General features: G+C 40.6%; 3 protein-coding genes and 1 long non-coding RNA gene across 6 annotated transcripts; 2 read left to right on the plus strand and 2 right to left on the minus strand.

Moving 5' to 3' along the window:
* Positions 1-175: 175 nt before the first annotated feature.
* On the minus strand, positions 176-3904 carry tfpt (TCF3 (E2A) fusion partner). The gene is made up of 7 exons (XM_071470922.1): positions 3689-3904; positions 3183-3284; positions 2739-2861; positions 2365-2435; positions 2212-2281; positions 1260-1418; positions 176-1011 (listed from the first exon to the last, which is right to left on the minus strand). Exons 2-7 carry the CDS (start codon positions 3282-3284, stop codon positions 937-939), a joined length of 600 nt encoding a protein of 199 aa, XP_071327023.1. The 5' UTR covers positions 3689-3904; the 3' UTR covers positions 176-936.
* Positions 3905-3921: 17 nt separating this feature from the next.
* ndufa3 (NADH:ubiquinone oxidoreductase subunit A3) lies at positions 3922-5594 on the plus strand. Its single transcript, XM_071470928.1, has 4 exons — positions 3922-3997; positions 4271-4345; positions 5189-5266; positions 5397-5594. The coding sequence occupies exons 1-4, from the start codon at positions 3991-3993 to the stop codon at positions 5486-5488; spliced, it is 252 nt and encodes an 83-aa protein (XP_071327029.1). The 5' UTR covers positions 3922-3990; the 3' UTR covers positions 5489-5594.
* Positions 5595-6370: 776 nt separating this feature from the next.
* Positions 6371-20307, minus strand: LOC139613882 (BAR/IMD domain-containing adapter protein 2). 3 transcript variants are annotated; one of them, XM_071470876.1, is made up of 16 exons: positions 20112-20307; positions 15958-16102; positions 15626-15701; positions 15378-15464; positions 14673-14734; positions 14309-14380; positions 13740-13877; positions 13033-13185; positions 12599-12775; positions 11616-12267; positions 11320-11521; positions 10945-11007; positions 10396-10564; positions 10228-10268; positions 9523-9579; positions 6371-9256 (listed from the first exon to the last, which is right to left on the minus strand). In XM_071470876.1, the coding sequence occupies exons 2-16, from the start codon at positions 16003-16005 to the stop codon at positions 9184-9186; spliced, it is 2070 nt and encodes a 689-aa protein (XP_071326977.1). In that variant the 5' UTR covers positions 16006-16102; positions 20112-20307; the 3' UTR covers positions 6371-9183. The 3 variants fall into 3 exon arrangements, with proteins under 3 accessions (XP_071326977.1, XP_071326976.1, XP_071326978.1); XM_071470875.1 differs by lacking the exon at positions 20112-20307 and adding an exon at positions 18429-18793; XM_071470877.1 differs by lacking the exons at positions 9523-9579; positions 20112-20307 and adding an exon at positions 18429-18793.
* On the plus strand, positions 8046-9521 carry LOC139613912 (uncharacterized). The gene is made up of 2 exons (XR_011686842.1): positions 8046-8174; positions 9120-9521. It is a non-coding gene; the product is annotated as an uncharacterized lncRNA (long non-coding RNA).
* Positions 20308-22121: the final 1814 nt, after the last annotated feature.

Here is a 22121-nt window from a genome sequence, read left to right on the forward strand (position 1 = left end):
TATTGACCCTATGAACTCACTGTGTGACTTCAGGAAATCATCATAATAACAAGAGGAAAGAACTGATCTCAATGACAAGCAAACTTAAGACTGGGAGATAAGGCTAAAAGCTCCAAAAAATCTAATAAGCAAACTTTGCGTTAAGGGTGTTTTTGGTCAGATTAAAGAAACTGTATTTACATACACTGCTTTTTATTTCTGCCTCAAACTGTAACATTCTTGTTGTGTACTTGAACTCCTGTAGAAACATGATAAAAAAAAACTCACGTGGCCAACTGAGTTTCGCCATCAGTTGTTCAAGTTTCAACTGTTGATTCAGATGTGAACATGAATAAAAGTCATGAAATTGTTGTCTGGGTCCGGTCCACATCAGCAGACGTAATGAAAATACACACAGCAATCCTTTCTAAACACTTCTAAAAACTTTAAAACTGAAGAATAAAAACAAAAAGTTCATAGTACAGTCTAATGACCAAATAGCAGTTTGTAATGCTTTAATACTGATAATGACTCTCTCAGCTTAGGGAGGTAAAATCATGAACCATGAAATCATTACTGATATCCAGTGATGTGTTATGAAAACCATTAGGTTTTCTGCCCTAATTTAATTGTGTCTGAGTTGCCAGATCTTTACCAAACAAGGCTGCCAATGACAGTGCGCACAACTTGCCATCGGTCATAATTTTTTGATGTCATCAAATCTCGGTACAAAACACGTATACAGAAAATAATATGTACAAAATACATGTATGTATGTATGTTCCAAGTAAATAACATTTCATTTTACCTTACATGAACTCAAGTCTGTTGACAATATTCAAGTAAAACTACAAACAGTGCAAAACCTGGCTGAACAGAGGCAGCGTACAGCATCTCCTGAACAATTAAAGACACTGGTGCTCCTTTGTCATCATCACATCCGGGGCAGTGCAATGATCAGTGAGACAGAGAGGTTGGGCTGGGCATTTCTCCAAACTGTGTGTCTGCCAACACTGACATGTCTGGTTCAGTCTGGGTAAAGAAGCAGAAACTCAGTTAACACAAAATCAATTATTCTACACTGTCAGATGTCTGAATGTTCAAATCAATATAACTAATCTTCGTTTTAATCCACCCATTCATGCATCCACAGCTACGTGTTCATCCATATCACACATACACACAAAAAAAAACAAAAACACAGAGACCACTGTAGAAACTGAGCATTGTTTTAATACATTTGCTTGGACAATAGCAGTCCAGCAGAGTTCTTTACCTACCTGTGGGTCTTTATCCTTTTCTTGCCTTGGTATTCGATGCCTCCTCTTCTTTGGTCCAGTAGCATGATGCAACGCTGCAGACGACGTGGAACCAGACAGGCCATTGAGACGCTCCTCCTCCACTCCAGCAGCAGCATCTAAATGGGCTCCAGACTCATCCTGAAACAACAGGTAAAAAATGTAGCTGTATGTACTGACCTTGAGCACATTCATTTATTATGGTGCACCAAATAAAGAGGCAGACAGGCTTGTTCACAGCAAATTTGAGGCTGGATTAGCAGTCAGGCTAAGTGGGTATCTGCGCTTGACCCAGGCTCAATTTGTTTCAGTTTGTTTTTAGTAACCTGTTTAATTGCCAATTTGTTAGGGAATTTTCAGCACTTACAAGGTGTATCCTGCCTTATTGGCTAATTTTGTGGTAATCTTAGTTAAATTTAGTTTGAAGATCTTAAGTATTTTAGTCTATCTGTGTGCATATGTTGCATATTCCAGTCAATAGCAAATTTTTGCCCATGGCTCCTTTAGAGGTTAATGGTCAAGCCATAGTGGAAAAAAAACAACATATGGTTTTGTAAGGCCTGGATCTTACTGGTGAGTAAGTGGTGAGTAGGGGTTACTACTTCGCAGGTCCTTCTGGTCATCAGGTGGGTCACGTCTTTAAAAACACTAGGTAGTGCCAGACTAGCAGTTGGAATTGATGAATGAAATGTGGATATGAATATCATGGGGCAGTTGGCACATGGATATGTACTTTTGGAGTGATGTCAGAGATGACAAGCAACATCTCTACTGTACAAATATCCTCCCATCCAACCACGAATATCATGGTACAGAACACCATGAGAAAATTATTTGAGCTCCAAGTCTGAACCTCATTTTTTAACAACTTGGAGTTCATTGTCTTCCTTTTTTAAATATACCACAAATCCCCACCTATCTGTCTATTTCTCACCTCAAGCAGTATAGTGAGCTGGGCATTTCTGTAATCATCACCATGAGCATCTAAAGTCTTCATGAGAAACCTGTAAGGGTAAACAGAACACTCACATGAGCCTTCAAGTGGGAATCCTCTCAGAAATGTAGTTATTGTAATGAAGTCGTATACCTTCTTTCTTTCTTCAAGCGTCGTGTAATTCTTTGTACCTGGTGAAGGCGGCCCAGCATCTTCTGATTCACCTGACAATTACACATAACACATGAGCTGATTACAAATGCACTGATATGTACAAAACATCAACAGAATAATCGGAAACATGGTCTTTATTAAAAATAAGTATATATCAACATTATGAGCTCAAGTGGATTGAAACATTTAAAAAATATGTAAGTCCATTCCTAGAAATGATGTGAGAAATCAGAAAGTAAATGTTACTAAACCCATTGAATAATAAATTTCACAAGACACACAGTCAGGAAGTGTGTGCAAAATAACCCACATATTGCATATGCTCGTAAATGCAGGCTCACACAAACACACACCTGTTCAATTTCTTTACACCTTCTACTAAGAGCCAGATATTTCCTCTTATCAAGAGCTCTTCTTTCTTCTTCCTCTTGCACTGTGCTCTCAAGCAGCTCACTGCCTCCGGGGCCCAGCTCCACCTGCAGAAAAAACACTTCTGTGTGGTTTGTGTGTTGTGGTCCACTCTCTGTGTCAGTGTTTTCAGTATTGTGTTTCAAATGGAACAGCTGTCTCAAAAAGGAAATTTCAGTTCTTGAACCTACTATAAGCAGATCCTTGCTCCACCCACTAAGCTATGTAGATGTGACCACACTATTACATGCTACACTGGACAATTATCTTCTTGAACGCTAATGGAATCCTTGAGACTTAAGCGGCACAGGGAGAACTGGCTAGATGTTGCTGTTTACCCACATCAACATTTGCATTACCATAACCATGATCATTAATATCACCATTACCTCTCCAGGTCCCAGCTCCACACCGCCTGGCTCCAGCTCTGCCTCCAGGATGTGTCCTCCAAACAGAGGAGGCAGAGCCAAACCAGAGAAATCCTCCATCATCTGAACAGGAAAAGAGAAAAGATAATATGTGATTGTTGCTGTAAAACATTTGCACGCAACAATTTGGCTGCAGGCAGCATGTGCAGGTATAAGCTGACTAAACCTCGGGTGCAGCACTGACAAATTAAATCATGGCAGACAAACACTACCCGTAACAGCGGCCTCAGTCAAACAAATGTAAAGAACTCATTTTAGTGTTTTCCGTGTTGTTACAAAAAAACACAGGAGGTTAGAATATTGAAGACATCGCTTTCGACTGTGCAACGTGTGATGGACATCAACATACATGACGTCTTCAGTAAATTAGACTACCAGTGAAAATAGCATATCGTAAATAAGGTTCTGGTACCGTCAGGGGCGGATTATCATACTAGACAGCAAGCTAGCAATGCATCGATACTCACATTTCTGAATCTATTAACAGTGCAGTCTGTGCCCTGCGGATGTAAATCTCCACGGTTTCATACGGTCAGTCCACTCTAGAGACTGAGTATGAGTCTGTGGTCAACTCAATCGAGTTAGCTATGAGCGTTTATGAACATGGGATATGACTGAATTGAAACGCGAAGCAAAGCAATAGGAGCTCCGCTTTCATACTGTTCTCGATTAATTCATGTTTATGTGCGACGGTCGCAGAAAAACGACGTCGGTTAGTAGAGACTACATTTCCCATGAGCATCGGCTCGGTTCAACTACACACGACAACATGGCGGGTATGTGGATACTTTGTCACCTTTTGCACACCCAAACGGTGTAAATAGTTTTAATGGGTTCTTATCATAGCACAAATAAATACTTTAAATGATCGAAATTACGTCAAGTATGTCTCGGAGTTACTTTAACACAATTATATCCATTCGAAATGAAACGAAAAATGTGACCTTGGATGTGTTGCTAACGGTGGCTAAAGGAAGCTAACCGTATGCCGATAGTCTTCTGTGGAGGATTTTAACCTGCCTGCTTTAATGGGGGTGTTTTTTCTACAGGAATCGGAGCTTTCCTGAGGAATGCATGGAATAAAGAGCCGGTTATCCTGACCTCCTGTGCGATTGGACTGGTCGGTCAGTAACCTCTCTACGTTTACATTTCATCTCAGAAGAGACAGAGACAGAGCACAACATTGTCTATCTGCACTTAATCATGACCATAGCAAATAAGCAACATGTAATATGGAAAGAGAGAATTACCGATATTCCAAATGATGAATCCATAAGATTCCCCTGGCATACATTTACATCACATCCGCTGTCTTCTGCTTATTCTCACTTAATTGAATACATAACATAGGTGCTTTACGTAAAAGAGTAAATGATAACAATTTCAATATCATCTTTTTTTTTTCTCCATTTGACTTAAGTGGCATTTCAAGATATTGTAATTTCCATTTCTCATGTGGAAATTAATTTTAAATTAAATATAGCATAATATCATAACGAGTTGTATATTATGGTATAGCTACTATGCTGCTAAAGGCAACAAAATATTACACAAGAGGGTGAATGTGATAAGATTAGATAAGAGATGAATAAGACTTGAGAGGTCTCCACATATTCAGTCTCTTAGGTCCTTTGCTTGACTCTATGGGTGAACCCTACAATGTCGTAATGCTGCCTCCTTTTATTACCTTTAATTTGTAGTGCTTGACAGGGTCAGTGGCAGAACATGTCAGAGGTCCGCTGAGAAATTTATGCAAGTTTAAAAGAGCCAGGAAGCTGAGTCTGAAATTTACAGTCTACTGAACAAGGGCAATGTGTACTCACTCGTTTTGGGCTTTGTTTTTTGTGTGAGCTGTTGATGGGGCCTTTACCAATGAGTTTTGTCTAACTGACCACTGGGGACACGATGCACTGCAAATGTAGTTATTGTTTCGAGTGTTAAGTTGAAAAGATGCTGTATTTTCTCAGGTCTTGCTCTGCCATTCATCAGCCCCATCACAAAGTATACAGGAATGATCAATGCAGCTGTGCCATACAACTACCCAGGTAAACACTTTTGTCATGTTACAGCAGGTTGTCTCCAGTGTCACATTTCTGACGCAATTGCAAAAGCACTGGGTATATTTGAGCTATAATATTAAATATTAAAGCTTCTTCACCTTTTTTCCTAATGCAGTTCCTGTGCGAGACGATGGAAACATGCCTGATGTCCCTGCTCATCCACGTGAGCCCAAAGGAAATAACCTGGAATGGCTTAAAAAGCTGTAACTTCACATTCTCACAATCGACACCTGTGCTTTTCCTCTTGTCCATATCTGTCCACATAGCTGCTCCACTTATCAATGTCCCCAATAAAGACGTCTATTTAATTCTACTTTTGTGCCTTATTGTTTGGTTTGGATACATTCAACACATTTGGATTGAATGCATGTGTTAGAACGGTATAACACTGCTTGAAGATTTCAGACAGTGTTTTCTTACTCTAATTGCCTTAATTGAATTACTTAACAACTTAAGCTTAGACCTTAGAAACTCTAGTCCTAAAGTATTTTGTTAATTTGAACTCAGCTGTTTCAATTTGAACATGAAGCTAAAATATTAACTCTGTCTCTTAGATTAAACCCAAAAATAACCTGATCTTCACTTTTAAATAAGTTTGAATGAAATCTTTTTTGACTTTCCACACTAAGATAGCTGCAGGGTTTGTAGACCAAAGTAATTTTTCTGTCAGAAAACATGACCCAGGGTTAAGATTTCTGTTTGATTTTAAGGAGCCGATCATAAGAGTTCTGAAACTAAGCTTCTACACAACCCTGATCCTTCAGACGAGGCTTAGCATGACAAAGCTGGAATCCGATTAAGTTTGAAAATGAATTCCTTGTTTCCTACCAGCATGGCTCTGCTTGCATAAGTAAGAAAGGTAGCAGAACAATATGTGGTGCAGTGCCTCATTAAACCAAAAATTAAGATCTACCATTTAATATGGGACAATGTCATAATGCCTGTGTCACTTTAATGCTCTATTCATGTGTGTACTGTGCATTCCAGACCCCACAAACACACACTATGGATATATGACTCACTGCAGTAATACGTCCTAGCACATTTACAAACATATACTAGAAACATATATATGTACACAGTAACACCTCTTTCATAGAACTTTTATTTCACAACATGTCAATATTCAGTATTTCAGGTAAAGAATGTCTTCATCATCATCATCATAAAATGTCTTCTGCAGTCACTAGGATTTCATCTCGATGCAGTTCAGAGAACAGCCTGACAGTCTGTCTACATTGCTGCATTTTGTTTTAAAAAACCAAGGACCTGTGTAAAGTTTGTGTGCAATGTTAAAACAATATTTCACTTTGGAAGAAGATTTTTGAACTTAAGACAAATTCCTGTTTTTAATGGCAGTGTTCACCCTAACAAACAAACAAACAAACATGTTTTGCACAGTAGCATTCCGCTGTAGGTTATGTACGATGTCCGATGACAATGCACAGACTCCAAGTATCTTTGACACATCTGCACACAAACCTTTCTGTGCACACATACAATGTGCTGTAGACTTTCTGTTAATGTGTGTTTTCATTTCGCCAGAAATTTCTTGCTGTTAGATATTTATAACATTTATATTTTTAATAAACTTTCCATGTATTTCTTAAAACATATTACACCCTTTCAAATATATTTCTAAGTTTTGCATACTGTATACGATGTTATTTTTCTACATTACTAATTTCAACAACCTTTTTTTTATACTTTTAAAGTACCACACAAGCAAAATAATTTGTTTTCTCATATAGTTCACTGTTTCACCAAACTCTGCAAGTTTCATTCTATTTTAGATTTTATGGACCACTAATATGGGCCACTACAACAGTTACAAGTTACTTTTATTAAAAGATTTAAGTCTATATGAGTCAACATTCTCACTTTAAAGCACGTACAAACCTATGTGGGAGGATATGTCATTCTATATTTTCACTGTGTCAATATGAAAGAGTTCTTATTTCCTGTTTGTTCAGAGTAGGAGAGAAAGGTCTCAATAACAGCTGGCAGAGTCAGTGTTTCCAGTATTAGAGTTTTACCGCTTCTGCAGCTTCTACAAAGTCAAAATGTTCCGCCAAAGTGAAATATTATAAAAACAATTCAAATAAAAGTCATACAATCGCACTGTTTTATGCACTATTTACAAGCATGGATAAGCATTAGCTCTAACATTTTGCTGTCACCTTTACTAATGATGACATACTACTCAATGCAATATATCCAATGTTAGAGATGATTTTCTACAACACCGTGATCTCTTGAACCTTAAAGGTGTTAAAATGCCACAGCAACTCAAGGCAGTTACAACAGGAAAAAAAAGCAGTTCAGTTTCCACAGATGCAAAATTTCACCACTTTGCTGGAGGTGACAACAGAGCTACAGAATATTACTTTGGATATCTCTAGTTTACCATGAACACTTGCTCAGACATTGGTCAACTTCCTGCATGCCTTCTTCATCACTTTCAAAGATACATATCTCCAATAAAACTCCTATCCTCTCGTCTGTCTCGGCTTTCAAATCTCTCTTGAAGATACTGCTCAGTCTGGTAAACAACTAAGATCGACTAGCCTAGATGTTGAATAGCTTTAGATTTGGGACTGAAAAGGAATCAAGAAGATATCAAATCCAAAGACTAAGCAAATCTGTCACTCTTAAGCCTTTGAACCATCCGCACCATGCTACTTTCTGAAAAAACACACTTCTTTCAATTTTAACGCCGTCCAATCGTTCAACTATTAACTGTCACAATTTATTATCTGTGAAGCTAATGAGCTTTTCTGTCTCTTTGTTTTGCAGGAGTTGCTCTGTATTAAATAAGAACAATTTTGAGGATTTCACTCACTGGGAACTGAACAAGCTTCACTGATCACACCTTTGAATTATCTTACTTAAGGTAGAGTGTGTTTTTACATTGTATTCTCAGCTCAGGCAAAGAGTTAAACTAATCCAATAATCTAACTTCACAGCAGCAGAATGTGTTGTGTTAAATGTAATAAACATAAGATATAACTGACAGGGACTTGTACACTCAAACAGCATTGCCCACGTTCAGTAAATTTAAAGTAAAAATGACACAAAAATAACTCAGTGTGCCAATTTCATTAAAATATGCCAAGTCTGTCTCAGCCAAACAAGCACGTTTTAAAATAGAAAATACATGAATACAATTTAAAAGTTCACCTTCATTGAAACCAAGAGAATGCAACTATCTGGCAGCTTCTCTAAAAAATATAATATTGTAATAGCACTTTTACAGTAGGAGCCTGTCCTCTTCCCATAACACTTCATTATAGTCCAGGTGAAAGTTAACAACCTGCTATTAGGAGCCAGTCCCTAGATCAGCTGAAGAAAGAAAAGCTTTCTGCATATGGCACAAAACAACAAATACTACATTAAAGGTTATGTCAAGAAAAAAAATTGCACTGTAAAACAGTAAGAGAACAAGGGGTCTCCTTCATAGACTGGGACAAACTTAAAAATGTTAGTTATTCTGAATGAGCAAGATAAAGATACAAGCTAAGTACAGCCAAACATCATATTTCTGTTTCACAAAAACTAGCCTAGATTTTATTTTACTGCCCACATTTCACTGAAACAGAACTTTCAGATATCACAGTGGTCCTGTTTCAACTATCTCACATTAACTTCTTTAACAATGAATGGACAGTTATCATATTTAACAGATCAGGATTTACACGTGAACTTTTTATACTTAGATTTTAAATTTTTCTATTCCTGCACATGAAACACCATCTGTATTTGATTAAATTGCAAAAAAGAACATCCAAAGTAAATTACTATTCAGAAGAGTCAACATGAACCAATGTGCCGTTTCCAGGACTCAACCTGAGGCTTGATGGACTGACAGAGAACAGGAAACTGGATCGCTGCTGTGGGACCACTTACTCAATAATGGGAGCTGAGCGATCGTTGGTGACAGTTTTTCTGAGTCGTACGTGGGCAAATGGATTAGGCCTGAAAGATAGAAACCATAAAAGCAAAAGGAATCATATTATGAAAAGGCAGTATGACTAAAAGAGGCATCAGGGGCAGCCCAGTGGCCTGCTACTCTAAGACTCAGTGATCATGTAACTAAAATGCTTGGTTTGACTCCAGCTGGGGGCCTTTTATAGTGCGCCATCACCTCTTTCACCTGATTTCCTGTCACATCTCCACTGACAACAATCTAATAAAGGCAAAAAGTGCCCAATTAAATGTATGAAGGAATTGTTTATCCATACCTTGTCAAGTTAGTGTTTCTTATTTCACTGTGGGACATCTGCATCACGTTATGTTTCCTGGTGATTAAAGGACCCCTTCAGTTATTTTAATGAGGGGGCTTGGGAGATACAGATTTAAAGGCTACGTCCACACTAATATGTTATGCTAATACGAAATGTCCGTTTTACCGACAGATTAGAAGTGACCTCTGTCCATGCTAACATACATACTCTCCAGTTGATTAGAGCAACAATAAAGACAGTGGTAGCATTAAAATGCAGAACTTAACTGCACAGCCGCCAGTAAAGACCACAAGGTCAGTAACAGTTGGAATTTTTTTATTCATGTTGCTTTCACCACTGGTCGTCAAGGGTGATAAGATCCAATCAGTGAGCGACCGTGGGTGTCTACATCATCATTTCCAAAGGTCTCAGTCTTTGCCCATCCAGACAACAACACAACACCAGAGATTTCAAACTAAAACGGGGCCTCAAAACTCTCTGTTTTTGGGGCATGAAAACTCCAGAGTAGTGTAGACAACAAGCAAAAGTGTAGCAAAAGTAATGTGTTTTAAAACGGAAACATAGTAGTGTGGATATAGTCCAATCAAAAATGACCCTGATGACAGAGAAAAATATTACATTTAATTATTTTCTAACTCACTAGTACTGCTTGTGACTCCTTGTGACAACTGAACTGTTCATGTGTATTTGCTGATAATTTACCTGGTTGGGGAGGGTGGTGGAGAGGTCAGTTCTGAGGTGATCTGAAATACACAAGAAACAACAATAACTATTAAATTCCTATTATTATTCACCATGTTTATGCTGTATCTCTGTCATTATTATGAACAGTGAGGATCAGGTACATTCACTCTAACCCCTATTTCTGACCTTGTTGCTGTCGGCCATGCTGTACGGGCGTGGGCGGAAGGTGCTGACCCTCTGGGGAGGAAGGGAGCACTCCTCCTCTGACTCGGGGCTGAGGGCTGGGGGACCTGGAGACACCAGCTTGTCAAGCTGGCCGGTACTGGTGCTGTTAGCCTTAGATAAGAAGAGGGAGCTACCAGGAAGGTCACAGGCAGAGAGGAAAGAATACACAAGAAAAAAAAAAGACAAAGGAAACATGATGAGAGTTGTGAGATGTTGGTTTTGTGTGAATTCATCAACAATGCTGTTGGTGTTGGAAAGAGAAGTGGAAAGACTGAAGTATCATTCTGCAGTTTCTGAGCTCCTGTGACTTTCTCTGCGTCTGGCATGAACGATGTTTGATTTATTGGGAATATGGATGGAAAAGGGAAGGGTGTCATATTAATTTCAACATGAAAACAATCCCCTGCTTTTCAACATATTGCTGATATATTGACATTCTGCCCAATCGTAAATGACTGAAGGGAAGTGGGGGAAGCATTTCTGTCATTAAAAGTGTCTTCTTTCACATACCTCTCGAGGTGATCTGTCTTGCTGTGGTGTGGCTGAGTGTAGGAGAAAGGGAACCAGCCTTTCCTGTGAGGGGAAATTTTATTGTAACATTATAAAGTGAGAGCTTCAAGCACCAAGTAAAACTAGAGAGTGTGTCTGAAGTCAGTCTCCACTGTCCTATATGAATATATAGAAGCTCACACACAGCACATGATATGGGAGATCAGGCAGAGACAATTTGTATACAACCTTGTTTTACATAACTGAGACCTTTTAGAGTCTTCTAATTTCTACATTATCACAGTGCTGGAAGTAAAAGGCCCCCTCAGGTTCTACAGCAGATTGTTCAGTGGTTTTCAGCAGTTTCTGTAGAAGTGTGTGATTTGTAAAACATACCGTCCAGTCCGTTCATTTTGACCGTAGTGCCACCCGTCTCTGGGCTCAGAGATGAGCAGGGTAATGTTGTCACCAGTCTGGAAGTGTAGTAAGCAAGCCCCACCCCCTACTCCGCCACCCTCCGATGCTCCAGGAGAGTGAGCAAACATGGCTTCCACACGTGTAGGTCCAGATAAGGGTAGCATCCTGGGCAGACTGGAGCCTTGACCAGAGGAGACATAGATGAAAATGAGGAGACAGGGTTGGAGATAAAGACAAACACACAAACAGGACAGGCGCACTGCGTCACGTCTTACCCTGAAAGCCCCCCAGCCTCATTTCACTGACAGGTCTCCTCGGCAGTGGGAGTGTTGCTGTAGCGCACATGTCTGCAGTCTTTAGCAGCCAGGGATTATGTGATGGTGATGAAGTGTTGCTCCCTCCTGGCCCCACCTGTTGGTGCAATAGCTGCACGGGAGTCATGGCTCTGGAGAGAGGCGCGCTGTGGGGCAGCGGAGGACTGTGCGGAGCACTGTGTGTGATGGGGAGGGTCATGCCATGCAAGGAGCTGCTGGTTGGGGAGATCTGGCTGAGCGACATCACAGTGGAGGGAATGAGGCTCGGGGAGAGGTTGGACGTGTTGGTGGCCAGGAGGAGGGAGCTCTGCTGGGCCGAGCCGCTGGACGTGGAGGGAGTGGATGCAGCCGGGCTGATGCTGATGCTGCCGCTGGCGCTGCTGTCAGGGAGTGGGCTGGCTGATGCACTGACGGGTGTGCTGGTGTGCTGAGGAGAAGCTCCTCGTGATGAACCTCCAGCAGCTCCTCCAGTGGATGACGCAGAGCGGAAAGTCTGGGGGGAACCCTGAGTAGGACAGGTGTCACTCTGAGAGGAGGAGGGGAGCGAGCGCTGCTGCTGGGAGCGGCTGGAGTCTCCGTTCAACAGAGGAGGGACTTCCTGAACAGAGAGCCTCTGAAAAACCAAGAGGAGACCAGCAGTATGATAAGTACAGTTATAATAGTTACATTTAAAATGTTCCTAATTCTATAATAACTAGTTAAGTTTGGTGACAAGATGCTCGAGACTTATTTTTGACTTGCACAACAATGATGTTGTCCAACCTCTGCCAGGAATTACTAATAATAGCCTTGTTGTTTTTTTTTTGACCGCTAGATAATTGTTGAAGTTTATTCAATGAGGTTTTGGAACGTTTTCTAAATCTGTGGAAACCAACCACAGAAGATCTGAAATAATGAACTTGCTAAAGTGCAAAGTCCACATCAAACACCTGACCTGAACTCACCTGTTCTGGCTGAGCAGAGCCGAGCTTGGTGTGGCGGAGGACCTCAGCTATCCCAGCAGCCCCCGAGCTCTGAGGCGCAGTGTGACGCAGCAGGTTCAGAGCGCGCTCTGGGAGTTTTGTCGGCTGGGAGCATGACTGCTGCCAGGATGACAGTTTCTGCGACAGAAGCTCTCTCACCTGGGTTATTTTCAAAAGCAGAAAAGAGGAAAACCCAACTGTTAAAAGCTTAAGCTGACATTATTCCATATCTTCTTATTGTATTTTTTTATTGTCAACAAATCCCATTTTACATTTCCCATTTTGTTGACAGTCGGAGAAATATAAAATATCCCCAGACTTATACTTTAACTTGAACTGTGAGACAAGACACTTAATATTTCTACAAGAGAAAGCTGAAAGTGTGAGCTGACTAAATAAATAGGTCAACAGATCACCTTGGAGTGGTAGTTGATGAGCAGTTTGGTGACACAACACTGTCTGTCCACCAGGAAGCAGTATCGTCTTCTCTCCTCAGTGAGCGCTGACTTGTAACCTGTGGCGACCAGCGTGTCCAGCTCTCCCTGGCGACGACTCATCAACTCCACGAACTGAAAGAGGAGTCAGAAATTTGACTGCAAACCGGAACATCCTTACATGCATGCGCAGTCCTCACACACAGTACAGTACAGTACACACGGTAACCTTTAATTCACATTGTAAGGAGAGAGGAATGACATCATATCCTGCCTGCTGCACAATGATAACAAATTCTAAATCATTAAATACTGTACCGGTGACCTTTTCTTACACGCACCCTTTGATTTCTCATTTTCACCCTCTAAGTGGCCAAATCCTCTCACCCTCTTATATCACTCATGTTTTCTTCAGGAACTAAGTTGCTTGTTTTCTGAAAAATCAGCTGAGGCAGATTGCTCTTTAATCTTATTCACACCGACCTATTTCTCACACAACTCTGCTTTTTAGCCTGCTGTAATGCTGAGTGAGGATCCATGTGTTTGAGGGATTTCTCAAATAAAAGAGGTCACTGTGTCTAATTCACTTGTGCATTTTACCTAATACTTGTCATATTATATATGTTATATATGTTTTTGGTTTTTGGTTTTTGTCCCACCACCCATGTGGAGCTCTGGGCTTCAGTTACCTGCATCTCCCTGTCTCCATATTTGTTGGGGTGACGACTGCCCTGACTCTTCCTGCGGAGTTTCTTGAGCTGGGACTGGCAGCGCTCAATAGACTCTGATTTAGACCTCCGCTCACTCTGGTACTTCTTTAAAGTGGCCTGAAGGGAAAGCAGATAAAAGTAAGTCAGGAGAATTATCATAATTTATGTACATAAATCAAGAATGAATGAAACAGGTGCTAATATTTAAGTGTGGATTTACAAAACATTGTCAATCCACTTTTATTTAAATGAATACATTTTCCCAATAATCACATCAATTTAAAATAATTATTCATCAGTATTTTTCACAATTAGTTTGATAAGTTACATTATATTATACATTATATACCAACATTTTGCCTTCCAGTCAAATGAATTGAACTAGACTAAATAAAATTAAACATAACATTTTAAACTTAGCAAAAATTCTGCTTTTCTCACAATCACTCAAAAGTGAACTGAGTGTGATTCAGAAAATACTTGCATGTTTGTAATATGAGTGCATAGATATACATTAGATAGATATTTCAGTAGACATGTTAACATACTGTGAGATATTTGATGTCCAGCTCCAGCTTCTGCTCCAACTGGGCGAGCAGCTCAGAGTGAAACAGTTTCAACTGTTGATGAAAAGTAGCATTTTAAATAAAGTACGCTGACACTTACAATATTTATGTCAAAGGTGATGACCGCCTCCAGTCATTTTATCAGACCAGAAGGATCTTTTAAGCTTGCTGTTTTCTGTTTTCCATTATTTAATAATGGAAGATGATTTTAAATGTTTTCTAAAAAATCTGAAATGTGGAAATATCTACAAGGCATTGAAATCTAAATTACAATTTCAGTATTTAACCATCAGTGTGTCTTTACTAATGAATATCATGAAATGAGCACACTGATGCACAGCCTTACCACGTCTTCCAGCTGCACCTGAATCTGCCTGTGCACCTCGGCCATCTGAAACAGCGTGTCCCCTGTGAGGAGCAGCACAGCAGTGACGGCATCAGCATCACATGATTGAAATGATTTTATTTTTCACAGTGCATCTTTAACCTGTGCAGAAGTCGCTGTGTTGTGTGCGCGGATAGTCAGAGCAAAAAGCTGCAAATATCTAAAATCTGTGTGCTTCGTAACGGCTGCTCAACAGGATCAGCACCGACATACAGGCAGCACACAGCAGACGGTGAAAATGTCATAAAACCTGCTGCTTTGACACAATTTCTCATTTACAAAGTGGCGGTCAGCTGTGAGTCCCTCCCTCGGTCACACAGCACTGTAGTATGTGGTGGCTGGCATCTCGCCCTCCGACACTCCTGCCTGCCTCCCCCGCTGCTTTCAGCATTACAATGAGATCATGTGGTGTTGTTAATCTCCCAACAATGACCCTACTCTCTCCCTTTCCCTCTGTTCTCTCTCTCCCTCTCTCTCTACATTTCCTCATTCCCTCTTGTCTTCATCTCCTCGCTCACCAACACACATGCAGCAGGCTCACAGACTATTTTCAACGACACGCCAGCTGTCACATCGACTCTGTAAACTTTATTAGGTCTACGGCCAATTCGTTTGTATTTTCTCCTCAAGGCAGCCCTCCTCTCGCTCTACCAGCCGCCCACTCACCCAGCTCTTTGGAGCCTTGGCTGTCGCTCGCCAGTTCTCCAAGTTTCACCAGAGCATCAAAGTACCCCTTGGCAGCCACGGTTACTCCTGAAGAGGAGAAGACAGTTTATGGGAAATTAAAAAAATTCTCAGTATAATTTGTATAAAATGACAGTAATTTAAAACAGCTTTACAACTTTACTGCATTCATTACTCCATGTGAATCAGAGATGCAGCCATGAAGATATGAATTAGCCAGTGTGACTAACCTGTCAGAGCTTTCTCATAGTGTTTCCCCATGGTCACAAAGTTCTTCAGGCTGGGGTTGAACTGGTCCAAAATCCCCTGTTGACAATGATACACACAGGTAATGTGACGTGTAGCGTAAATTATGACACGCAAGTCTGTAAAGTGTTTCTACATTACTAAGCATTGTACTGTGCACGATCGTGTATGTGACAAATTTTTGAATCGTTACAAAATATTTTCCGTAGGCAACATGACAAACCATTTAATGGAAAGCACAAAAAAGCAGATCATATCTTTATGAGGTTCACTGCCAAGGGCAGACAAGACAGACTAACAGACAGTGGAGTTATACCTTGTAGACATTTTCTGTCATCTTGTTGACCTCTTCAGTTCGAGACATTTTTCTTCTTTCAGGTATGTGCTGCCACTAGGTACGTTTGCTTTGTCTCCTCCTGTTGTTGTTCAGGGTCCTAGGCTTTAGAGTAGACACAGATCCCCTGAAGGAGAAGAAAATGAAGAACGTATTGATATTGATGATTATTCACCACAATTACTCAGAAAGTTTACTGCTATTTGCTGTTTTTATATTCACCTCCACAGAGGAGGGGGATGTCAAAGCACTGACAGTTTTTGTATTTATCTGCATTTGAGCTAAAATGACGAATTCATCAACGGGAACTTTATACTAACAGAGACTCTGTAGTTTTTTGTGTTTTCTGCAGGTCTCCTGCACTATTTCAAGGTGAAACACTACCAACCACTAGTAACTGATTCATTCAGAATCAGTGATTGATTGATTGATTCATTCTTTTAGTCATCTTTCAAGCAAAAATACAAAACCTTACTTGATTCTAGATTATTAAATATCAGGATCTGCTGTTTTTGTTGTTGTTGTAAATGAAACTGAATTTAATATATTGGGGTTTTGTACACACTGTCATATAAAACAAGGAATTTGAAAATGCCTATTTGCTGACTTTTTATAGACAAAACAAAAAAATACATAATGAGAAGTCACAAACACGAACAATTAGTCCATAGGTACACAGAACCTCCTCAAACAACTGTAAAAAAAAAAAAAAAAAAAAGTATCTATCAAGAAGTAACTAAAACATTTCTCTTCAAAGATCTTTTCAAATCTTCATATTGTACGTCTCTATTCAGTGGTGTCTTTCTATGAAGGATTGAGTGTGAGATTTAATTCAGCTAGAGGACTTTTAAGGCCTGAGGGCAGCAGTGTTTTCATTTTCACATGAATCCCCTCTGAGTCTCTGAGCTGCCAGTTTCTACATTATCGCTCCACAACATTAGGACAACCCAAATATTTCTCCTAGATTCGTGTGCCAGACCAGTTATACCATTTCAGATAAGAACAATGGGATCCCCGAGCCCAAGTCGCAGGTGTCAGAGCGCTGAACAAACACAAGACAACAATGTTTCCTTGGCAGAGAGGACGATCAAGACGGGGACTGCTCTGGGGTCAAAGGATTTCCAGTCTGGATTTGATGGCAAAAGACTCACTTGAACCACCCGGTTTTCCCTGTGCAACCCTCTTTTGTTATCACAGCGAGATTACAGAGAAAACGTTGACCCAGATCAACTAATGATATATGACACAACAAAAACATTTCCAGACTCTTGCTCATTAGGGCCCAGCCTGGTGTAGTCTGTAATTTGTCAGAGTGCCTGTCCGAGTCTGCAGGATAAGACAAGAAAGTGGGAGCTGTGTCCTAACTTTTTTTAAATAGTTTGAAGGGCTGTGCATATACTTTAAAATGATGATGAAGTGAAACACTGAAGCTAGATAAGATGTTTGTGTGTGTATATTGGAGCTCAGTGTGGTTCAATTTCTAAGAAATAAAGTGCTGTTTGTTTCAGGATGCAACAGGAACGGTCTGCAGGTGGTGGGGGAGCTGATACAGAAGGTGCATTCATGTGGGTTAGCCTCTTTAAATCTCTTCAAATGTGAGTGGATGTAAATGCATTTAAAACCCATCAATGTCGCTGCAAAACGGAGACCAATTCAAACAAATTACACAAATAGAAGTGTTTACAGGCATGCAAGTAAAGCTGAAACAACGAATAAATTAATCAATTAACTGATTAACAGGAAAATACTCTGCTACATTTTTTGATCAAGCAAAAATGCAAAAAAAAAAAAAAAAAATCATAGTTAAAGCTTCTCATTTGTGAGCATTTGTGTTTCTCAGTGTATCACTGTAAACTGACAGTTGGTCCGACAAAATAAGACATTTGAAGACTTCACCTTGGAATCTGGGTTTCACATTTTTCCCACAACTTTTTGACACTTTGTGGGCAAAACAGTCAACTGAGACAATTACCACCATCATACTTGCAGCCTCGCACGCCAGACTAACAGATACTCCTGCACTCTTTCAAGGTGAAACACTGCCAGATATCCATGCATTTACTTCTTGCATTTTCTCTGAAGATCAACTCGTGTGTAATATTTCAGCTGAAGCGGTCCTCCAGTGCTACACGGACCTTTCCTCCCTCCACACCATCTCATCTCATCTCTACATCAACGGCTATAGATGAGTGAAGTCTCACTAAAGCAGACGCAAAGTGTCCTGATCACAGAGAGAACAGCGTTACAGACGTGATCTAACTAGAAATGCGGATAAATCTGTCAGGTCAGCTGCACAGTGAAGGTTTTGCCCTGAATGAAAGTGCACCCTGCCATTTGCCCACACTGTGCAGCCCAGTAACAGCTACCTGTTGATCTCAAACACTCAGCCCAGCTTCCATTTGTACAACAGTAACAAATAATTCAGCTACTTAAAAAAAAAAAAAGTTACATACCTTTTCTGATCTCATTGTTGGGAACGATAAAAGCTTCCTGCGCGTCTTTGAGTGTTTAATGAACAGTACAACACCCCCCCCCTCTTTTCTTCCTATTAGGCTACTTTCCCTCTCCGTTAGTTAGTGGGGGGTTGTTTCATCCAGCAGAGCACTAAATCTCAACTCCCCCCCACCCCTTTTTCACATGGCCCTCTCTCTCTCTCTCTCTCTCCCTCTCTCTCTCTCTCTCTCTCCCTCCCTCTCTCTCTCTCTCTCTCCCTCTCCTCACTCCCAGAAATCGGGGTCAGATATTTGGTGCCGTTCAGTACCTCTCCTCATTACTGAGCCGATTATCGACATGCCTTCACGCCCGCAAGAACCGGCCAGCAAAACCACCGACAACACCCCCCCCCCCCCCCCCCCCCCCCCGTCTCCCCTCCCTCCTCTCCCGGACCAATACAACCAGCTCCCCGCCGTTGGAAACCCGCAGTCAGCCTCCCATTCTGTGTCTGCCTCTCTCTGTCTCCCTCTCTCACTCGGGCAGAATAACAATGAGCTAACGGGACCTCGTCTGAATAGCAGCAGGAGGAGAATAATGACTTGAACTTTTGAAGCCAGAGACAGAGCAGCACAGGCAGGCCTATCACTGGCCCACATACACCCGGCCCATCACACATTCCTGCTCCCCATTCTCAGAGGGAGGACAGAGGAGGAGGTGGAGGAGGAGGTGGAGGAGGTGGAGGCCCAGCATGGACACAGGCCTTTCATTTACTGCAATAAACTGATGAAAAGATTAAAGGTTCATGTAAACATAAAGGCTCCCGAGAAAAGAGGTTAAAGTGGTACCCAAAGAGTTTATGGGGTCAGGTGCATGTACAAGTACTGGATTTAAGCACCATTTTGAAGTACTTGTACGCTACCGGCCTGTAGAAATACTGAAGCCCTCTAATGCACCTCCCATTACTCACAAAAGTTTCTACCATAAACTAAAAAGGTTTCATTGTCTTTAAAATGAAACTACTTGATATTATACTGTACTACATATTAAAGGGACATTGTGTAGTTACAGTTATTAATTATTACAGATTAACATGATAAAAAAGATGATTGCTGGTCAAAAAGTAGTCACATTTAAGCGTGTTCAGTTAAAAAACAACAACACCGGAATTGGCTTACAAATTAACCTACCAGAATGAGACTAATACTGAAAGCAGAGAGAAATCCAAGTCGCCAAGTCTAATGACCTCACTGAGAATCACGACCCGAGTAAACTGACGTTGTAACACTGGAGTGGCTGTAACCAGGATTTTAAGAATACTGAGGGCACCAGTTCAATGCATGCCTCATCACTCTCAGAAACTTTTAAACTAGAAGAACAAATAAAACGTTTCTAATCGTTTTTAATTATGTGTCAAGTGTTCATTTATGCTCTCTGTAAATTTTATGTTCCAAAGCAAAGTTCTCAATGATGTTTTCAAGCCTTCGTTAAACTGGCAGTAATAAAATTCTGTGGGCGAAGTGGTGAATCCTTGATGTATTAATAGTCATCTTAAAAGTTGTCAAAAACACTTAAAAAATTATTTTTTAAAGGTCTTTGTCATTGAAGACACTTGACACCTGCACTTTTTCTACCATGATAATTAGGGTTAGGGTTAGGGTGCTGTGGAGACTTAACAATGACCTCGTAAACTGATGTCACATCACCTGCAGGAGGTCCAGGTGTCTGACAGAAGCCGTCTTGTGTTGTAGTTGCAGGTTTTTCCCACAGGATGGCGATGGCATGGCATGACTTCCTCTGCAGGAGCTTGAACATCCAGTGTCGTGCAACAAGTCCTGACTGAAGAGTTACCTGAGCTTGAATGGTAAATCTGCATCTTGAAGAGCAGCTGGAAACTCCAGAAACATAAAGACACATGCGTAAATGTATAAATGTATAAATGTATGTAATTTATGAAGACGTTCAGTCAGTTTTTAATAAAGCCAGTAAATGAAATATTCAGCACAGCTACTATATAAAAAAGAATCTACACAGGTGTTACTTCACTCTTTACTGTCCAGGCAGCTGTCCTTACCTCATCACAGCTCATCACCTCCACACAATAAAAACACTAACAGAGTACTTTATATCATTGGACACACTCTCATCCATCTCTCCGTTCATAAAACTCTTCCCATCATCAGTGTAGTCTCCGGTTTGCCAGCCGTGGCAGACAAGCATGCTCTATTGGGTTCTGGGTCACTTGTTTCAGTGCTGAGGGGAACACTGGAGCGTCTGTGGTCCCGTGTCCTTGGACCTGAGCCGTAAAGCTGTTTGTGTCGGCTGGCTTCCTCTGGGCCTAATTCACACGAGCTAAGGAGATTGACAGACAGGGGAACCCGGCTCACACTGACCTATTAAACAATAAAAATGAGTCACACACATCTCTCCCATCTATCCATCTATCTCACTTCATGGAAACACACACTGTTTTCACCGAACACACTGACACAGCAGACTTTCTGAAACAGGTCGTGTTTTTGGGTTTGTCTCAATGTGGACCACCTGGCTGACCTTCAGCTCACGTTCTTCCTCAGGCTCGTCCCAAATGTGTCACATACAAATAGTGTAGAGTTAAAGTTTGCTCTAACACATACATCAGCATTTCAACAAGTAGGAATATAACTTGTCGGGTGTAAAATCTGTCCAAATCATAATAGACAAGAACAGAGAACAGTTTGTTCTGGAATACAAATTGTCACTACACGTAATTTTCATTTGGAGGTGCATTGAATAGATGAGTCTATACAAAAGTCATTGTCCCTTTTTATTTCCCTCATGAAACCTAAATCATGAGTGAGGTTGTGGGGGGGTGGGGGTGGGGGGGTGGGGGGGTGGGGGGGGGGGTGGGGGGTGGGGGGGGGGGGTGTAGGTAAAGACAAATTTAAAAAAGATTTTGAGATAACTGGGATGGAGACTGATGAGAAAATTGTTGGTAACATGTTGTACACTCATGGTAAAATTATATATGTAACTGTTGTGTCACTGTTTTAAATCCATGTGATTTAAGGATGTGATACTGAACAGTGGAAAATAATGAAAGAAATGTTTCTTTATCTGACAGTGATGAGACACAAACCAGTTACTCCTGATGCTGTTCAGAAGGGAGGCACTCTGCTTCATTATTATACAGAATATTAAATCTAAACGAGTGATAACCACAGTGTTTCAGAAACATAGCGTGGGTTAATGTTACATTATACAAGTGAATAACTTGCCTGCACAGAGGAAGTAAATATAGCATCAATGATTTATAAATTACATGAGAGTGCAGTTTATCGTGAGCAGGGGACCATAATGTTTGTAGATGGGCTGGTTGTTGTTACATTATTAATCTGATGTGATAGTGCGCTGCTGTAACCATGGTGTGTGTATGTGTGTGTGTGTGTATGTGTGTGTATGTGTGTGTGTGTGTGTGTGTCTGCAAGACCAACACTGAATATTTCAACAATTTAAGCAGCGTTTGATGCTTTATCTAAGTGAATGTTGCTGCAAAACATAACCCTTATGGTCAATAAGCATTTTACTTTATTAATAATTCATTAATATTACAAATGATATAAATATTAAGTAGGCATCTGCAAGGTTTTACAGACATTTAAAGTAAAACTTTTTGTGCACAACACTTCGTACACTTCTGTGAAACTCAGCTCTGTTAACGAAGATGTAATTAAACT

The sequence above is a fragment of the Trachinotus anak genome, unplaced genomic scaffold (genome assembly GCF_046630095.1).
Source record: "Trachinotus anak isolate AG129_WGS33_773 ecotype Australia unplaced genomic scaffold, CSIRO_AGI_Tana_v1 ptg000032l, whole genome shotgun sequence".
Classification (NCBI taxonomy): domain Eukaryota; kingdom Metazoa; phylum Chordata; class Actinopteri; order Carangiformes; family Carangidae; genus Trachinotus; species Trachinotus anak.

Coding starts and splice junctions, on each gene's coding strand:
- ndufa3 (XM_071470928.1), top strand. Junction 4,346..5,188: donor CTGTGCGATTGGACTGGTCG/GTCAGTAACCTC, acceptor GTATTTTCTCAG/GTCTTGCTCTGCCATTCATC. Junction 5,267..5,396: donor TGTGCCATACAACTACCCAG/GTAAACACTTTT, acceptor TTCCTAATGCAG/TTCCTGTGCGAGACGATGGA.
- LOC139613882 (XM_071470876.1), bottom strand. CDS start 16,005: ATGTCTCGAACTGAAGAGGTCAACAAGATGACAGAAAATGTCTACAAG. Junction 12,776..13,032: donor TCATCAACTACCACTCCAAG/GTGATCTGTTGA, acceptor AAAATAACCCAG/GTGAGAGAGCTTCTGTCGCA. Junction 9,580..10,227: donor CCACCACCCTCCCCAACCAG/GTAAATTATCAG, acceptor TTTAATCACCAG/GAAACATAACGTGATGCAGA.
- tfpt (XM_071470922.1), bottom strand. CDS start 3,284: ATGATGGAGGATTTCTCTGGTTTGGCTCTGCCTCCTCTGTTTGGAGGA. Junction 2,436..2,738: donor GGTGTAAAGAAATTGAACAG/GTGTGTGTTTGT, acceptor TGTAATTGTCAG/GTGAATCAGAAGATGCTGGG. Junction 1,419..2,211: donor AGCTCACTATACTGCTTGAG/GTGAGAAATAGA, acceptor CTGTTGTTTCAG/GATGAGTCTGGAGCCCATTT.